Source organism: Lipotes vexillifer, unplaced genomic scaffold (genome assembly GCF_000442215.2).
Source record: "Lipotes vexillifer unplaced genomic scaffold, Lipotes_vexillifer_v1.1 scaffold311, whole genome shotgun sequence".
Lineage (NCBI taxonomy): Eukaryota > Metazoa > Chordata > Mammalia > Artiodactyla > Lipotidae > Lipotes > Lipotes vexillifer.
The window spans coordinates 346,977-365,186 of record NW_006791012.1 but is presented as its reverse complement, the minus strand read 5'-3'; the positions used below and the strand labels follow the sequence as shown (position 1 = coordinate 365,186).

Here is an 18,210-nt window from a genome sequence, read left to right as displayed (position 1 = left end):
AGGAATGCCAGTGAGGAGGTTATTGTAATTATCCAAGTCAGAGATAGTAACAGTGAAGGGGGTGAGAAATGATCAATTTCTGGACACATTTTGAAGCTAGAGAGGGCTTCATTTGCTGATGGATTGGATGTAGGAAAGAGAAGTCAAGATTGATTCTAAGGTTTTCACGCAAACAACAGGAACGATGGCTCTCCTGAGATTTGTGCATGTGACCAGTTTTGGGTGGAAGATCAGGGCTTTAGCTTTGGACGTATTAAGTAATAAATTCAATTTTAATGATAAGGAAACCGATGTTCAGGATAATTTAGCTACTGCTGTGATAAAGGTGATGATAGGATGTTAAGAGATTTAGAAAAGTGAATCCGCACTCCACCTGGAGTGGGAGGGGGAGGTTTGAAGGAAGGGTCCTTAGAGAAGATAACATTTGCACTGGGTTTTATAGGATGGATAGGAGTTCCTTAGGCAGGGGAAGAAAAGGGAGGTTCCTTTCTGACAGGGGTGGAAGCCCAATAGGTGACACAGGCTGAACAGACTGTTTCAGTCAGAGAAAGTATGTGCCTGAGGGCAGAGATGCTGTTCATGGGCTTTGTGTTAATGTCAGGCAGTTTCCCTCAAAGACAGCTCTTCCTCGCACCCCAATGTGCCCAGACTTTCATTGTTTTGAAGGGTAACAAAGAATTTTCAAATTCCCTTTGGTTCTTGTCTCTCGAATCTATCTTAATATTACTCAGCCTCACCTTCCTTACCCTTTGGGATGACTGACTTCTCAATCCATCTTGTCGTCAGCTCTTCTAATCAGAAAGATCAGTCCATGGAAGCCCTGGTCATTGAGGAACATCCTGAGAGCTGGATATTTCTCAGTGGTGTTGCCATGACGGAACTAAAGGAATCTCTCAGGAATGAGAGAAAACTGAGAAGCCATGTTCTTGATAACGTCATAGACTGGAGTGTAGGCATGGCAGAGAAGGATACCAGATAAATTTTGGCCAAGGTCAAATTTGAATCAGTATGAGCTGGTGGAAACTATTGGGAGAAAGATCCATGGCCTTGCCTTGAGTTTGGTGGTAACTTACTGGGTACCAATGGGCAAGGCCCTTTGCATCTCTGGGCTTCATTTCCATTTGTAGCGCGGAAATGATACTAGAGCCCTACTCTATTACTAAAGGATGTTGTGTTTCCTATGGGATTCTTTAGTTCTGCCCTGAGGGCTTTTTACTGCCCATCTTACTTCTGGAAACACCCAGTTTCAGGATATTCCTCAGTGACCAGCACTTCCATGGGCTGACCCTTCTGGGCAGAAGAGCTGATGACCCAGTGATAAGGTGGATTCAGAATCAGGTTGTCTCAAAGTGTAAAAGAAAGTGAGGCTGGGTAATATTAAGATGGGTTGAAGAGACTGAAAACAAAGGCACTTTGAAAGTATTTTGTTGCTATGTAAGAAAATACAGGTTTGGGCCCAAGTGGGCAGCTAGTACAGGGTCTTTTTTTTTTTTTTTTTTTTTTTTTTTTTGCGGTTCGCGGGCCTCTCACTGTTGTGGCCTCTCCCGTTGCGGAGCATAGGCTCCGGACGCGCAGGCCCAGCGGCCATGGCTCACGGGCCTATCCGCTCCGCGGCATGTGGGATCTTCCCGGACCGGGGCACAAACCTGCGTCCCCTGCATGTGCAGGCAGACTCTCAACCACTGCGCCGCCAGGGAAGCCCAGGGTCTTTTTTTAAAGCTTTTTAAAAGTTGAAGTTTAGTTGAGGTACAGTATTATATAAATTACAGGTGTACAATTCACAGTTTTTGAAGGTTCTACCCCGTTTATAGTTATTATAAAATATTGGGTATATTCCCATGTTGTGCAATATATCCCTGTAGCTTATTTTATACCCAATAGTTTGTTCCTCTTAATCCCCTACCCCTCTATTGCCCCTCCCCCATCCCTCTCCCCACTGGTAACCACTAGTTTGTTCTCTATATCTGTGAGTTTGCTTCTTTTTTTGTTACATTCACTAGTTTGTCGTATTTTTTAGATATCACATATAAGCGATATCATATGGTATTTGTCTTTCTCTGACTTATTTCACTTAGCATGATGCCCTCCAAGTTCATCCATGTTGCTGCAAATGGCAAAATTTTGTTCTTTTTTGGGGCTAAGTAATATTCCATTGTATATATATATATATATACATATATACCACATCTTCTTTATCCATTCATCTGTTAATGGGCACTTAGGTTGCTTCCATATCTTGGGAATTGCAAATAATGCTATGAACATCGGGGTGCATGTATCTTTTCAAATTAGTGTTTTTGGTTTTTTCAGATAAATACCCAGGAGTGGAATTGCTGGGTCATATGGTAGCAAAACAGGCTCTTTTTGAAGGAAATGTCCTGATATTTTGAGAAGAATGGCTTGATGTCCCCTAAAGCAATGTGAGATTTAAGAGTATCCTGTAATTGAAAGGGATTGCTGTTATTTTCTTGCACTTTGTAAGGCCTATGTTTGATGTGCCCCTTTTCCCTCTCCTCTCCTTTCTCCCTATTTTTCTCTCTTTGTCACTTTCTCTTATTCTTTCTCTTGGTCTCCTCTCCCCACTCTGCCCCCTTGTTTTTTCTTCCACCCTTTTGTCCATTTGATAACACCAACCCAAGACATACTACAGATGTCTGTCTGCAAACTTGGGTTTAAAGTGAAAACAATAAAGAATGTCCTAACAAACTTCATTTGTCCATCAGCTATGTATCGAGAGCCTAACATCTGCAATGTCTTCATGCAGGCAGGAGGGCAGTAATCCTGAACAGGAGGCACCGATTCATAAGAAAGGCACACAGTGCTCGTTGCCCCTCCCTCCTGAGTTGCTGTTCCCTCCTCCAACCCCACAGCTGAGCTCAGGGTAGCCTAGGAAGTTATCCATGATTGGCGTGATGGACTTAGGTTTCAGAATCGTATGGGCTGAGCCTGTCTCCTCTTGTCCTGACACTGCCCCTTGAGCTTCCTCTTAATTTTTGATAGGAAATGGCTTCTGTCCTCCATGGGGACAGATCTCAGCCCAAATCATCTCAGCTGCAAACCACTGAGTTCAATGATTTGTGTATAGGATTAGAGCTCCAGCAAGAACAATAAAGGTGCGTAGATACTCAGTTCTGCTGAGGAAAAGTAGATGCTTTTGTGCTGTTTGACTGCTTGTTTAATTGGACCAAAGAAGCAATTCAGGCTCAGCTTCCCCTCACTGCCCCTTGCTCTGGCCCCTGACCAATGTATGACCTTCATTAGTGTTACTTCTTCCTCCAGCCTCATGTGACCAGAGTCGCACGGGACAGGACTCCTATGTCCTCATGGCCAGCTCCCAGGCGGAAATGGAGGAGTGGGTTAAATTCCTTAGGAGAGTCGCTGGCACACCCTCTGGAGGTAAGGACTCCTGCAGGCTTTCCTGGACAGGTGTCTGTGACATCTCAAGGATGGGAAGCAAGCAGTTTCAGACAAGAGCTTTCCTTGAACAGTGTTCAGAGAAGACCGCCAGAGGACAACTCTGAGGCCATGCTCATTGCCAAGGCTCTAACTTCCCTCCCTGGGTGATGTCAAAGCCAACTCCAGATTAGCTGGAAGGACTGCAAGCCCTTTGCACTCATCGGCAAATGTGTGTGATGCTCTGAAGCAAGCAGTCCTTTCTCCTCTCTGGACACAGTGCTCTCATCTGTAAAATGAACAGGTTGGACCAGCTGACCCCGGTTCCTGGCAGTACTAACCTTCAGTGGTACCAAGAGCCTGTCCAGTTATGGGGGTTTGGGAACCCAAGAAGGTTGCTGGCAAGATCTGTGCTGAAAGCATAAGTTAGGCTGATCAACACAGGAAACTAAAGCTGCTGTCCAGAGTTGGGGTGGTCACAAGGGGGAGAGGTTCCGGAATTGTGTCTGCCGTCTTACAGGTACACAGTGAATTCAGGGTTGAACACTTTTCTGGGTTACAAGTGTTTGAGTTTATAAGCTCAAGTTCAAGGTTACAAGCTCAAGTGTTTGAGCTCTCTGAGAACACCCAGTGTTGTGTCCACACTGCAGGAGGGCCCTGCCTGTGAATAACTAATGTGAAAAAAATCTAAAATTAACCGACAGGTGAATCCACTATGCGTTTGTTCCTTTCATAAAAATATGAAAGAACTAATGACACAATCTCACGTGACCTTTTTCCTTCAACTTTTTTAGGAACACACTCATTTGTGTCAACTCCAGGATAATGGTATAATTTATGATTATTTATCAGTTATGCTGCCTGTTATTTTGGAAATTATTCCGGGGGGGGGGGCTGTTATAGCTCAAATATTAAATATTTATTTGATTGCCCAATAACTTCTTTCAAAAATTATGAACATCTTAACAATTTTGTGGACATTTGAAAAAATATAGGAAAATAATCACTCCTGAAACTACCAGAGGTGTTTTTATATTTTCCTTCCAGCCGGTGTTCATATATACATACTTGTTTCTCAGGATGACAAACACAGGATTCATGCAGTTCAACACTGTTTATTTTCTAGCTTAATTTTCCCAAAGGGCTGTATAATCTTAATTGATAAATTTTATCCAAATGATATTAAGCAAGAAAGAGGTATTTGCTGGGCAGGTGCAAGCTACTCCAAGTAACCAAGGGCAGGAACTTCCAGGAGGACTGAAGGGACTGGGGCTGAGAACTGATCAGCCTGAGCTTATCCTGTCAGTTTCCCTGGGGCCACGCAACTTCCCATTCCACTTTGCCTGCCTGTTTTTGTCTAGTTAACAGCCCTCTAGCGCTCACGCCTGTCCCAAATACTGCTGTGCCAGCCCCAGCTTTCCTATATTTATCCCTGGAGTACCAGCAGAGGCTGAGCTCAGCCTCTGGTGCCGCCCCCTTCCAAACTCCTGGCTCAGCTGTGGTCAGGATCTGGGGCAGGGAGGAAGTCCTGTGGCCAGTGACCTGCCCAGGAGGGGCTGCGAGAAAAGAAGTGACTTGGATGGGACAGCCTAATTTGAGTGCCTGCCTCATACAAATAGCTGCAACCTATTACAAAAAAGAGGAGTGTAGCTTCATTAACCATTTCCCAGTTCCTAAACACAGTATTTTTTATGGTGCTAATCAGGTTGAGATGAGGGGTTTATTTATTAAAGCTCTGTTATGTGCTGCTCAGCCTGGATGGTCTGACCTGTGACCTTCCTTATTGCCCTGGATTGTGTGGTGGCTGACGTTTTCTGTTTTCCCTGGTCCAGTGCTTTAGGCTGTCTGCAGTGACAAGGGTAGCACATGTCGTCTAAATTTTGTACCTGTTCTGAGCCAAAATGCTGTGGAGGGCTTCCCTGCTGGTGCGGTGGTTGAGAGTCCGCCTGCCGATGCAGGGGACACGGGTTCATGCCCCGGTCCGGGAAGATCCCACATGCTGCGGAGCGGCTGGGCCGGTGAGCCATGGCCTCTGAGCCTGTGCTTCCGGATCCTGTGCTCCGCAACGGGAGAGGCCACAACAGTGAGAGGCCCACGTACCGCAAAAAAAATTAAAAAATAAAAAATAAATTAAAATGCTGTGGAGGCACTGTGACCGGCATCCATGCCCCGTGTGGTGCTCTGCTCAGCCTTGTCAGGGTGAACCGCTGCAACGGTCAAAACCCACATGGGGATTTCTCCCTCACCCCACTTGGAGGCCACCACCGTCAGAAGCAAGTCAAGCGTAAGTCCTGTAGGCAGAGGAAAGTCCAAGGGAGGAGAAATAAGAGTTCAGCACTATTTATGTGTTCCAAGAACAAGGTCTGGATTTGACGTGGCCTCTCAGATTGAACCAAAATCAGAGATCTCAGAATGAGAAGGCATTTTAAGACAGCAGAGTCCAGTCTGAGGTCTTGGGACAAGTCAGACATTTGCTCTTCCTGTTTGTAAGTCAGGAAACTTCAGTCCTGAGGAAGTAAATGATTTGTCCAAGGGGCCCAGCCGTTGAGGGGCAGGGCTGGGGCTCCTGCCTCTGGGGAGGCCCTCTTTCGCCTTGTAAAGTGCCTCTGATCTGGGTCTACTAGATCGGCAGGGCATGCCCCCTCACACGCTGGAAAGTCACTGAGGTATGTTGCTGCTGTCTTTTTTCAGCTCTTCATGAAACTTTCTATGACTTTTCCCACCCAGAACCTACCCACTTCTCACCACCTTTGTTACTTACCATCCTGGTTGAGGCGCCAGGCTGCCTTGTTCGAATTTCAGCAGTGGTCTGCAAACTCTCTCCACGCTTCCAGGCTCGCCTTCTTATAGTCTGTTTTCAACAGAGAGAAGAGTGAACCTATTAAACCTGTCATCTCAAGACCCTTCTCTGCTCATCACTGTCTAATAGCTTCCTTTCTCTCTCAGAGGAAAAGTCGGAAGCCTTGTAATGACTTCACGCACAATCTGCCCCCACCCCCATGACCTCTCTGACCTTGTTTTCTAGAACCCTCTCCAGTGCTCCTTTCGCTCCAGCTTCACCAGCCCCCTTGCTCCTCCCCAGACACCCTAGGTACATTCCTGCCTCATGGCCCTTGCACTGGCTGCTTCCTCTGTCTGGAACCCTCCTTCCTCAGGGTGCTGCACGGCTTGGTCCCTTGCTTTCCTCAGGTCTTTGCTCAAACTTCACTTCAGTGAGCCTTCCCCCGATCATCCCGTTTCACATTGAACCCCTTCCCACCAAGTCGTTCTCATGCCAGTTCTGCAGAGCTGAGCCTTCTTCCTGCCCCGACTCCTTTTCTGGCTCCCCTGATGGGAGAGAGGGTCCACACGATCCCCGCGGCATCCCCAACTTCCCCGCGGCACACGATCCCCGCGGCATCCCCAACTTCCCCGCGGCACACGATCCCCGTGGCATCCCTAACTTTTCCCCGCAGCTCCTCCTGCGTCTGAGCTGACTCTGGACACGCCTCTTACCTTGTCTGATTTGATTCTGGGACCAATTCCAGTGGGTGTGTGTTGGGGAGAGGGGGAGGGCTCCCCACACGTCTAAGCAATTCTTGGACACCGGCTCGGTGTTCTACAATTTAACTCAATTTTGATGCTATCTACCTGGAGATAGCTTCAGATTTCATAGTTTAATGGCTCAGCCCTACAAAACTGCCCTCATATGCCTATGGCAAGTCCAGATTGTACCCTGTGCGTCTAACCAACCAGCTACAGATTGGAAGTTCCACAATCCCCTCCTTGGGTTCAAAGAATTTGCTGGAGTAGCTCACAGAACAGAGGAAACCAGTTTACTTACTAGATTACTGGCTTATTATAGTAGAACAAAGCTCTGGAACAGCCAGATAGAAGAGACGCATGGAGAAGGTATGGGGAAGGGGCACGGAGCTTCCATGCCCTCTCCCAGCGCCATTCTACCTGCACCTCCTTGGGTTCACCAACCCAGAAGCTCTCTGAACTCATCCTTTTGGGCTTTTCTGGAGGCTTTAGTACATAGGCATGATTGATTAAATCATTGGCCATTGGTGATTGAGCTCAATCACCAGCCCCTCTCCCCTCCCTGGTGGGTGGGACTGAAAGTTCCAAACCAATAATCACATGGTTGGCTCCCCTGGCAGCCAGCCCCCATCCTTAGCTGGGATCCAAAAATTACCTCTCTAACATAACGAAAGACACTTTATCGCTCTCATCACAGGAAATTTGAAGGGTTTTAGGAACTCTGTGCCAGGAAATGGGTGGAAGACGAAAAAATATTTATTATTATAAATCACAATACTGCACCTTGGAGAGCAGCTCTTTGGTGCGTCTTGGTGTTCCAGCCTTTTCCTTCCTAGACAGCCAATTTATCTCTCTCTCACTCCCTTTTTTTTTCTTTCTTTTCCTACCTTTTCTTAAGGGGCCAGCTGGAAAGGTTAGATTTAATTTTTTCCCAGAAATTCTGGATGCAATTCTAGGCTGTCCCGAATTACGTAGGAGAAAGGGAAGGGAGGCGATCACACCTCAACTTCAGGTGACTTGTTCCCAGGTTCCCAGCTGCCCACTTTCTCCAAACCACCTCCTCCTTTCAGTAAGGGGCCTCTGCCTTCCCTGGATCTCCGCATTGAAACCTGGTCTCCATCCCATCCCCAGGAGGCTGGCAGCCACCCTGCTAATTGTTACTCAGCCGGGACCTGCTATGCCTTCTTCCTCTGGCGGATGGCCTCTGAAGTTTTCCTTGGGCCATCACTGGGCGCAGAAGCACTGCACTAAATTATGCATAATTCTGCTCCACCCAAGCAGGTTGAAAGATCCTGGGGCAGGTCGCTTGGTTTAAGCGTCTTTGTGTGTTTGCCAGCAGTAGGCATGGATCGTATAAATATGGAATTGTTCTATGCCTCAGGTTCCCTTTCTCCCTCTCATTTCTTTAGGTCTCTGCAGCCTTCAGAGCAAGATTGCACAACCCACAGCCCAGCGTAGCCTGTGGGAGTGTGGTCTCTGTGATTCACTGTTACCTCATGTGTCCTGCTTCTTTCTCTCTGGCTAAAGGGGACATTACGAGGGATGATTTTTATTTATTTTCATTAATTCCCTCACCTCCCTTCCCCTGAGATCCTAACATCAGACGGATGCTTATTTAATTCATTTACTCAACAAATATTTCTTGACCATGTGTCACGTGCCAAGCGTGGCACCAGCACTGGGAGTACAACAGTGAGAGAGAGAAAAAAAGAAAAGACAAAGTCTCTACTTTCAAGGAGATCACAGTCTAGCAGAAGACACAGAAAGGAAACAAAACCCCAAGGAAAACCATAAAATTACAATGGCGAAAAGTACCATGAAGAAAAAAACTCATGATGCTATGTAGGGGAAAAAAAATGTCTTTGTTAAGAAGTCCAGGGAAGGTGTCCCTGAGCTAGTGATGATTAAGCTTCTATCTGAAAGGCCAGTGGAGGCCAGCTAGGCAGAGAAGGGGGAAGAGGAGCAGTGTCCCAGTCAGAGGAATAGCATGTGCAAAGGTCCTGTGGCAGAAAGGAGAATGGGCTCTGGAGTGAGAGGAAGGTGAGAACAGTGGAGATAGCTATGTTAAAGATGTGGGTCTTCATCCTAAAGTGGCTTGGATGAGGGTGGGGGTGGTGGAGATGGAAAGAAGTAAACAGGCTTGCTTGTTTTCTGTGGTAGCCTTGCCAGCACATGGGAGTGAATTTGACGTGGAAGGAGACTGTGGTGTCAAAGATGAGTCCTCCTTTCCTAGGAGCACATGGAAGGGTGAACTGGGTTGGCAGCATCACACTGCCCAGGACCCTTCCTGGCAGTCCTTCCCTGCCCCTGCCTATCCTGCCCATGACGCTGAGAGTCCATTTCAAGTCTCCTGGGCATGTCTAGTTGGCCTGCTGCACTCTTTGCTGAATCTTCTCAATGGGAGGGGGGAAATCATCTCATTTTACCCGGCAACCCACCTCCAAGATCATTCTCTCTGAATGCTCCACTGAGCCACATGCAACTCAGTCACTTCCAGGGAAGGGTATGCTGGCTTCATCAGCGCTAAGTGAAATCCTGTGTTCCTGCCAGAGGCTTTGATATATGGAGCGATGTTGGTAAGGGCTGTGTGTGGGATTTTTCTTTTTTTTTAACCCACCTCCCTGGTATTCCTTGAATGGCAGTTGACAATTGGCTGCTAAGTAAAAGGAGGCACTTATTTTTATTGCGGGGGCCTTGACAGCTTTATGTTCACTCTTTAAAAGCCAAGAGTCATGTGTGTAAAGGTGAGTGGGGAGGAAAAGTAGTGTGGGAAGGGGGAAGGGAGGGCCGGGGCAGGTGCCGACACATCCCATGGTTTCAGTGCCGGAATCAGAACCTGAGCAGTATTGACAAGCATGTGTTGATCTGGCAGCAAGAGGGGATGGTTCTTGCAGCTTGGGGAGGAGGGAAGGTCTGAGCCTGGCCCAGCAGAAAGTACGATTCCTCGGCCCCCGCCATGCCTCATATTCCCAGGATGCCGCGGTGGGAACTGGGCTGTGGCTTTCCTGCCCTGGCACTGCTCTTTTGCTGGAATTTCAGGAAGAAAACCCCCAAGCTCCAAAAGAAAGGTATTTCTTTCCTATTTTGTGGTTCAATTCTTCCACGAAAAGACACTTCGCCCAGCTCCCCTTCCCTCTCCTGTCTGAGAGGGGGATGCTCCTGGGACTGAGCCTCTGGGGACGGGGCCAGTGGGGAGAGAGAGGAGAGGGGCAGGGCGGGCTCTCGGTGACCTGGGTCGGACTGGAGGTGGGGTGGGAGAGGCTCTCGTCCTGAATCCAGGAGTGTTGGAGCGACGATCAAGTAGGAGCTAGGTTAGAAAGGAGGTGACAGCTAATCTTTCTACTTTTGCTTACCGGAACCAATGCAGTGTTCTGGGGTTTTCCAGCAAATCTGGGGAGAGGGCTTAAGAAATAAAGAATGGAGGATGGCTTGTGAGCAGAAACTGCGCAGCTTACCCCTGTCTCTCTTCCCTTGAGCCTTGCTGCTGTCCGAAATTTCACCTAGACAATTTTATTCCACTGAGTTTAAACAAGAAGGATTAAAGTACTGATTTTAGAATCACAGGGCAAATATGACCTTGGACAGATTCCTAATCTGAGTCTCAGTTTTCTCATCTATAAAATGGAAAAACTGTAGGGTTCTTATGAGGACTAAATGAGAGCACACGTGAAAGCTTTTAGGGTAGTCTGTCATAAATTAGCTTAATTAATTAACTGTATTAATAATTAGATTATATATTATAATTAATTAAGATTTGTACCTGTTTAGATGGAAATACGTCTGTTAAGAGTGACGGGTCCAAAGTGATGAGCAGTTCTGGGTGGACGCGCGGCCAGCAGAGGTTAAAAAGAGTAGTAGGGCACTAGTTCCCTGAAGGACTGAGTGCAAGCTAGGAGGGCATGGCACAGAAGGGGGAGCTGGGTTTCACCTCTTGGAATCCTTGGCGTGGGAAATGGTCGTTGAGTACCTGTGTGCCGTCTTCCTCCTTCACTGATCCCTTCCCTAGTTTCCCTGGATTTTTTTGCTATTCCCTTATATTTAGGCTCTTTCATGTCCACCCAAGAGCAAAGGGTAGCAATCAGGATCCACAAGTCAGCGGTAGGTAGAACTCACGATTGGGTCTTTGGAGTTCCAGGGATGTTTTGGATGCCGAATTCATCATATGCGATGTGAGATGAAAAGTGACCATCCCTGACCTAGACAAACTGAACAAACAAGGATGCCCTTTCTCTGTTAGAAGGGACCTGTGGGTCCTGATGTCTCTAGAGCAGGTCGTGGTCATTTCTTGGTAAGAATAACTTGGACTGATTTCTAGGCTGGAGATGGAAAGTTTGGAATCTTTGACATATGGGTGATATTTAAAGCCGTGAGATAGATGCAGATGCAGAGGGAAGGGCCTGAGACACTGCAATCTTTAGAGGACAGGGAGGAAGGAGGAATCATCGAAGGAGGCAGGGAACGAGAGGCCAAACAAATAAATGGAGAACCAAAAGTCACGTGGGAAATTGTCTCAAGAAGGAGGGGTGATTTGCTGGGTCACATGTTGCTGATGGAGCAGTTCAGATAAAGACTAAGAATTTGACCCTGGACTTTAAAAATGTAGAGGCCATTGATTTCTTTGACAAGCCCAAGTTTGAGGAAGTGCTGAGAAGAGTACATTTAGGAGAGAAGAGATGGGCAACAGGAGGAATGGAAGACAGCAGGTAACAGCACTTTGAGGACTAGTCTGTCATGTGGCAGGTTCTGTGCCAGGAGGTAAAAATAGATGGTGAGCCAGGCAGGCTGTCTGCCTCTGAGGAGCCCACAGTCCAGTGGAAGAGAGATGCTTAACTAAATCATAATAAAGGGACACGAGAAGCGATGAGGTATGCACAGGGAACACCATGAGCACAGCAGAGCGAGTAACCAACTCCCTCTTAGAAGAAGGTGTTTGAACTCAGGCTGCAGGAAAATCAGGTTTCCAGGTGGGCAGGAGGGAGGGATTTCACTCCAGAATTGTCTTTTTTTTTTTTTTTTTTTTTTTTTTGCGGTACGTGGGCCTCTCACTGCTGTGGCCTCTCCCGTTGTGGAGCACAGGCTCCGGACGCGCAGGCTCAGCGGCCATGGCTCACGGGCCCAGCCGCTCCGCGGCATGTGGGATCTTCCCAGACTGGGGCATGAACCCGTGTCCCCTGCATCGGCAGGCGGACTCTCAACGACTGCGCCACCAGGGAAGCCCCTGTTATAGTGTTTTAAGGAGATTCCTTACATAAGATATTTTAATGTATGAATACAATTATTTATTATGTATCTATTTAAAAGAATAAAGGCTTTTATGAAATATTAAAATCAAAAAGGCACGTTCTAGAACCAGATGTATAGTATCGGGCCATGGTTTGAATTGATTAGGTTTTTCTTTTTTTTTTTCTGTACGCGGGCCTCTCACTGTTGTGGCCTCTCCCGTTGCGGAGCACAAGCTCCGGACGCGCAGGCTCAGCGGCCATGGCTCACGGGCCCAGCCGCTCCGCGGCATGTGGGATCTTCCTGGACCGGGGCACGAACCCGTGTCCCCTGCATCGGCAGGCGGACTCTCAACCACTGCGCCACCAGGGAAGCCCCTTCACTCCAGAGTTGTTAAGAGAAAGACTATTTTTCCTTCTTTCTATCGTAATCTCCAGCTACCAAAGAACCTGGTCCACAGCAGACGCTCAGTCTATATTTGCCAAATGATTTCATTCGTTCCAGTGGAAGGAATTTTCAAGAAAAAGAACCGCAAAAGAAACCATTACAATAATGTGGACAGTACGAGCGAGGATAGAGAAGAGAAAGAGTTTAAAGGGGATTTAAAAGGTCCTGATCTGTTAAGAAGGATGGAGGGTTGTTGCAGATACTTCTAATGCTCACACTTTTGCTAACTGGATTGCTTGAGGGCGGGTACCTTGCGTTAATGGCTTTGTACTCTCAAGGCCTAGGAAAGTGCCTGCTGCTTGACTGCTTGATTCATTGAAGGCTATTGCCTGTGAGGAAGTGTGTAGGAGAAGCAATGAAATGGGAGAGTAGGGGACGGGATGAGAGTGAGATTGGAGAAGACAATGGGAGAGCTGCCATCAGATGTTGGGCTTATAGGCACAGAAGAGGGGCAGAAAGAAATGAGGGAGATAGAGATGATGTATAGAGAGAGATTGGACCAGGTATGCGGATTTATGTGTCAGTTTATAGGTGATATCCAAATGCATGGAGTTGCATGAACTTTCCCAAGGATAACATCTAGAGGGAGGGGAAGTCTGAGTTGGAATGCTAGGAAATGACACCCTGAAGGGGCAGGTGGAGGAAGGGCAAGTACCGGAGCATGCAGAGCAGACTGCAGAGAGATGAGACTAGAATGAGGGTGGACTGTTTCCCAGCCACATAAGGAGAAAGTCTTGGGCAAGGAAGGAGAATCAATACCACAGAGTCTTCAGAGAAGACCAGTAGAGTGTGGAATGAACATAGGTCGGATCTGGCCATTAGGAGGGCACGAGAAATCTTAGTGGGCAGATGGGATGGGAAGATGCAGCTTGTGAAACCAGGTTGAGATGGATTGAGAGTTTACATGAATAACAAGGGAAACAGTAGAGGCTATGAGGGTGGATGACTCTCTCCAGAAGTAGACATGTTCTTCTATGAGCATATTGGTGAAGAGAAGAAAGGCAGGTATTAGTTGATTGCGTGAGAGCAGGGGTGAGAGATGATTCTTTAATAAATTGGTAAAGATTTAGACTCACATGCTCTTTCAATCTAAGGTATAAAAGAGGAGTGAAGACCTAGAGGAGGTGGAAAAGGATGGAACCCACAGTTCAAGAAACATCATCTTAGAGGAAAGCCTAGGGTACTTTTCTTCCCCTGAGAGAGGACAGGCAGACGGACAGAGGAGGAAAGGCAGAGACTGGAGACCAGGGGGCTCTCTCATGATGCCCTTCATTTGGGGGGATAAGGGAAGGAGGAAACAAGGTCACCTGCTGAGGCAGAGGGGAGGGGATTGCGTGGTGAAGATTTGGGCTGAAGGTCTTGTGGACATCGGTATGCTCTGTACCTAGGTGGCCTGAGAAGGGCATGGAGGGGGTGGTGGAGATGCTGGACGGAAAAGGAATGTTGGTAAAAGAGTGTCCCGGGGAGAATGACATTGAAAGGCCTGACTGTGGGCCTAGGAGAAAGAGAAGATGAACACAGGACACGGCTGAGAGACTCGGTTGAGGAGAAAAGCTGGTGGGTAGGCTGTGCAGAGGGCTGGAAGAAGGAACTTGATTCCAGATCGTCTGCCTTGGGACCTCAGAGTTGGAGCTCATGTTTGACAGCTCTGACATCTCCGTGACAGTAGCTCTCTCCATGGGCATCCAGTGGGCTCCTTGAGCCCAAGTTTCAACTACTCTGAAATGCATCTGCTTCTCCCTTTGGGGTGCCCTCCCTGGACCCCTCAAAGGGAATTTTACAAATGTCTCCTCGTCTTTGTTTTGAGTCAGATCATTTTAATCATTTCCTTCCACTTTGGTGAAAATGTCTATCTAGCTCCTTTCATAGACAAAGAGAAACCTAACGCTGTATAGTTCCTCACATCCTCTAACTGTTTCTCATTATTTTGCATGGAGTCCTTTCATTTTCATAACTTGGTGATAAGCTAATTGAAAGAGAGAACCACATCTTACAGTCCCTCCTTTTCTGTATAACCCATTTCACGTGACCTGCTGTTGACACATGCAGGGCACTCAATAGATGTTAGTGTGAAGCTGAATTCATTTACTGATGGGGTCCCTACTATTGTTTAAACTATAGAAATGCCCAAGTTGTCATGAATCACGGAAAGTACTTGCTTAAAGATGACATAATTCATTAAGTAATTCAGCAAAACTGGTTGACTGTCTATGTTGGGCCAGGCCCCATGCTAAACAAGATAATGACAAGAGACCCCTCCCCGTACTCCCGGCCTCAGGAAGCCTACAGTCTTGCAGAGGGCATAGTACTTACAAATGACAATAACACAGTGGACAAGGGATTGGGGTATTACAGAAGGGATACAGGTGCACAGAGTGGCAATGGAACCCCTCGGGCTGGGTCAGGGAAGACTTGGCAGAGGTGATGATATTGAGTCGAGCCAAGGAACACGTAGAATCTTAGTAGACAGGGAAGGGAGAGATAAACAGACGGCCTCAGCAAGGGCATGAGGACTGGAGAGCACTGTGGGCTTTGAGATCATCAGCTTGAGGTGCCAGATCAGGCAGAAAGGTAGGTAGGAGCCAGTACAAATGCCAACCTGGTTTTCAAATTTTAGCCACAGACATATTTAAGCAAACATTCTCACTGGAATGCTGTAAGTAAAACAGACAACAACCCAGCAGGTCGGGTTGGGAGGAGGGAGGAGGGAGGCCCACGTGCTCAGCTCCTCCAAAATGCCCTCACCTCTCAGCATCTGAGGGGCCTCTGAGGAACCCCTGGAGCTTTGAAGGGGGAATTTGAAAATCGCTGTGTGGCAACTGGGGAAGAAGTGGGTGACTATTAAAAACAAGGACAAACGTGCTCAGGTAGACCAGTTGTTTAAATAGCAGGAGGGTTTTGAACAATTACAGGAGAGGAGACCACAGCAGGGGGAGGTGAGAGAGGAGTCCAGCCTGACCTAGGGCAGTGGGAAGTGGGGAGGACACGGTGGATTCCAGAGAGATCGCTGCAGCTCTTTACATGTGGCATCCGTGTTAATTAGAGACTGGATAAAGGGGACCAACCAGAGAGAATCATGGGGGAAACCAAAGGGCTTTGGGAGCAGTGTCCTAGCGACTGGAGTGGTCAGTGTAACAGAGCCCTAATTATGCCAGAGAGAAAGCCAGGCAGGACAGAGCTGAAACCATGACTGTCTTCTGAATCTCCAGGGCACAAAAGGCACGGGGCCCAGCCAACCAGTGTCCTGATTTATAAACAAACCTTGTTACACTGCTGGGGTGGGGAAATTATAGAGCCAAGTGCTGACAGGGCTCAGTGGAGATGGTCCACACATGCTGGAGGGAGGGGAGGGAAGGGAGGGAGGGAATTACACTGAAGGCAGTGTAATTTGGAAAAATATTTTTAGAAAGCAATTTGCATACTGTAGTCATTAAAATGTTCAAACCACTTGAACTAGTAATTCTACATGTGGGAATGTAGAATGCCCTAAGGAAATAGCCCAAAAGAAGGAAGAGCCTATGTTCATCCAGCCAAATGTTAATTAATCAATTAAGCAATTAATTAGGAACTATACATTGCACTATATACATTCCAGGAACTCTGCTAGGGGGGGTGGCCATGTTCGCTGTGGCCATGCTCATAATATTAGAGCCCGGTAAACAACGTAAATTATTTAAAATGCCGCAATGGTTTAATACGGTATGAGAGATCCGCATGATAGACTATTATGCCTTAAAGCTACATGACACAAGCAGAATTCAAAATGGCCTGCTTGCTTCTCTTGAGTTTACTGCTTGGGCTTGAATTCTGATGGTACTGTGTCCTGGCCCCTGACCTTGGCAAGTTCATTAGCACCTCTAAGGCTCAGTATCTTTCATAGGAAGGCGGGCACAATGATATCAACATCTCGTGGGATTCCTGTCAAGATTAAATGAGAAAAGGTGTACAAATTTAGCACGATTCCTAAGCACAAAACAAGCACTCATTAAAAGTGAGTTGTTATTTTAAATATGATAAATGTGGACAAACAGAAAAAGACTGACAGGCTGCTTCAAGTGGACCTCCCCCAATTTAGAGCCCCAGGAAATATTCTGTGTGATTTGTCTTCTGTCTTTTGTTTAGTATCATTGCAGAAAATCAAGACATAGACAAATCACTTTGACCTATCAGTTCCTCCAAGGGAAGTCAGAGTGATGGGCAGGCTCTGCTTTTTTCTCTTCCCAGCGGTGTTCGGCCAGCGCTTGGATGAGACCGTGGCCTATGAGCAGAAATTCGGCCCCCACCTGGTGCCCATCCTGGTGGAGAAGTGTGCCGAGTTCATCCTGGAGCACGGCCTGAACGAAGAGGGCATCTTCCGACTGCCTGGGCAGGACAACCTGGTAAAGCAGCTGAGAGATGCTTTCGACGCGGGGGAGCGGCCCTCCTTTGACAGGTATGCCGTCCTTGTCTCGCCTCCCCTGTGCCCTGCTTGGCTGAGAGGACCTCTCTCTACCAGTTGAGCTATGGGACTCGCACAGATGCTTCCAAAAGCCCTGGTTTGCAACAGAAAGAACCTTTTGTTTTGCTCATCACTCAGAATTTGGGAGCCTGGAACACAGTTAGAGGAGCATTCTGATCATTTAGGTGAGAGATGATGGAACTAGAACTGGGGCCTTGCAGGGCAGTCAAGAGGCGTTTAGGATGCGGTGGGAGGGGAAGGGTGGACCAAGGGAGAAACATGGGACTTAGCTCAAGGCACGCACTTCGGAGCGGATGAGGGGTGGAGAATTGCTGAGCTGCCTGTACCGACTCTGGGTGGTGGATAAGGCGCCATGTCCATATCCAAGGGCTCCATGGTCTTCCTCAGCTTTCCAGAAATGGCCAGAGCCAGGACTTCTTGTTAACTTGGGCGACCACAGTTCTGTGCAACTCTGAACTTGGTTCTGAACCCTTTGGGAGGGGGTGCATACCGACATCTTGGCGTTCTCCCAATCTCCTCTGTGGAGGTTGCCCAGTCCTGTTTGGGGCATTCCAGGCGCAGTGACATTTCTTCCACCATCCCCCTCCCGCCCCTGCTGCTGCAGCCACCCTGCCAAGGTTTCCTTCTCTGCCCTGCTCAGCGGGTACAACCGCCACCCGACATTGTATACTTTCTGTCTGTTGTGCAATATTTGCTCCAGTTGCCTGTACGCGCTTGTCCTGCTGGCAAGGAAGAGCCACTGTTGTTTCCAAATCGGCAGCCCATAAACCAAGATTCAGTGAGACGGGCCTGAACTCCTCCGGTTTCCAAAGGCTGAAATCCCCCCAAGAGCTTATTTACGATAGAGGACTCGGGCTGATCCTGGGAAAATCTTGAACAGCTAAGTGTGGTGCTGTGTGGAACGTCTCACCCTCCCTCCCCCTCACCTCCCACTCCAATCACCAGCGATGCCCACCCTCCCTCGGAAGCATCGCCGAGACCCGTCTGTTTCTCTCCATTCTCAAAGCCACCTGTCTTAGTTTGGATCACCATATGTCTGTCTTTGCTGCCCTTGGCGTGCAATAGGTTAATTTATCAAGGCGCTGTATTTTATCAGGAAAGCAACAGGTGAAGATGTTACTGGAACTAGAGCAGGTTATGGGCATTAGATTTAGAGAGCTTTCAGCAGG

The 18,210-nt window shown here is 47.7% G+C and overlaps 1 protein-coding gene across 2 annotated transcripts in view; it reads left to right on the top strand.

The window, feature by feature from the left end:
- Window positions 1-18,210, top strand: part of ARHGAP25 (Rho GTPase activating protein 25) — a 110,676-nt gene that overhangs the window by 74,595 nt on the left and 17,871 nt on the right. For both annotated transcript variants that reach the window (XM_007464082.1, XM_007464083.1), the window contains 2 exons: window positions 3,280-3,396; window positions 16,807-17,014. In XM_007464082.1, the coding sequence (XP_007464144.1) occupies window positions 3,280-3,396; window positions 16,807-17,014 (325 nt within the window). The remainder of the gene's footprint in view (window positions 1-3,279; window positions 3,397-16,806; window positions 17,015-18,210) is intronic.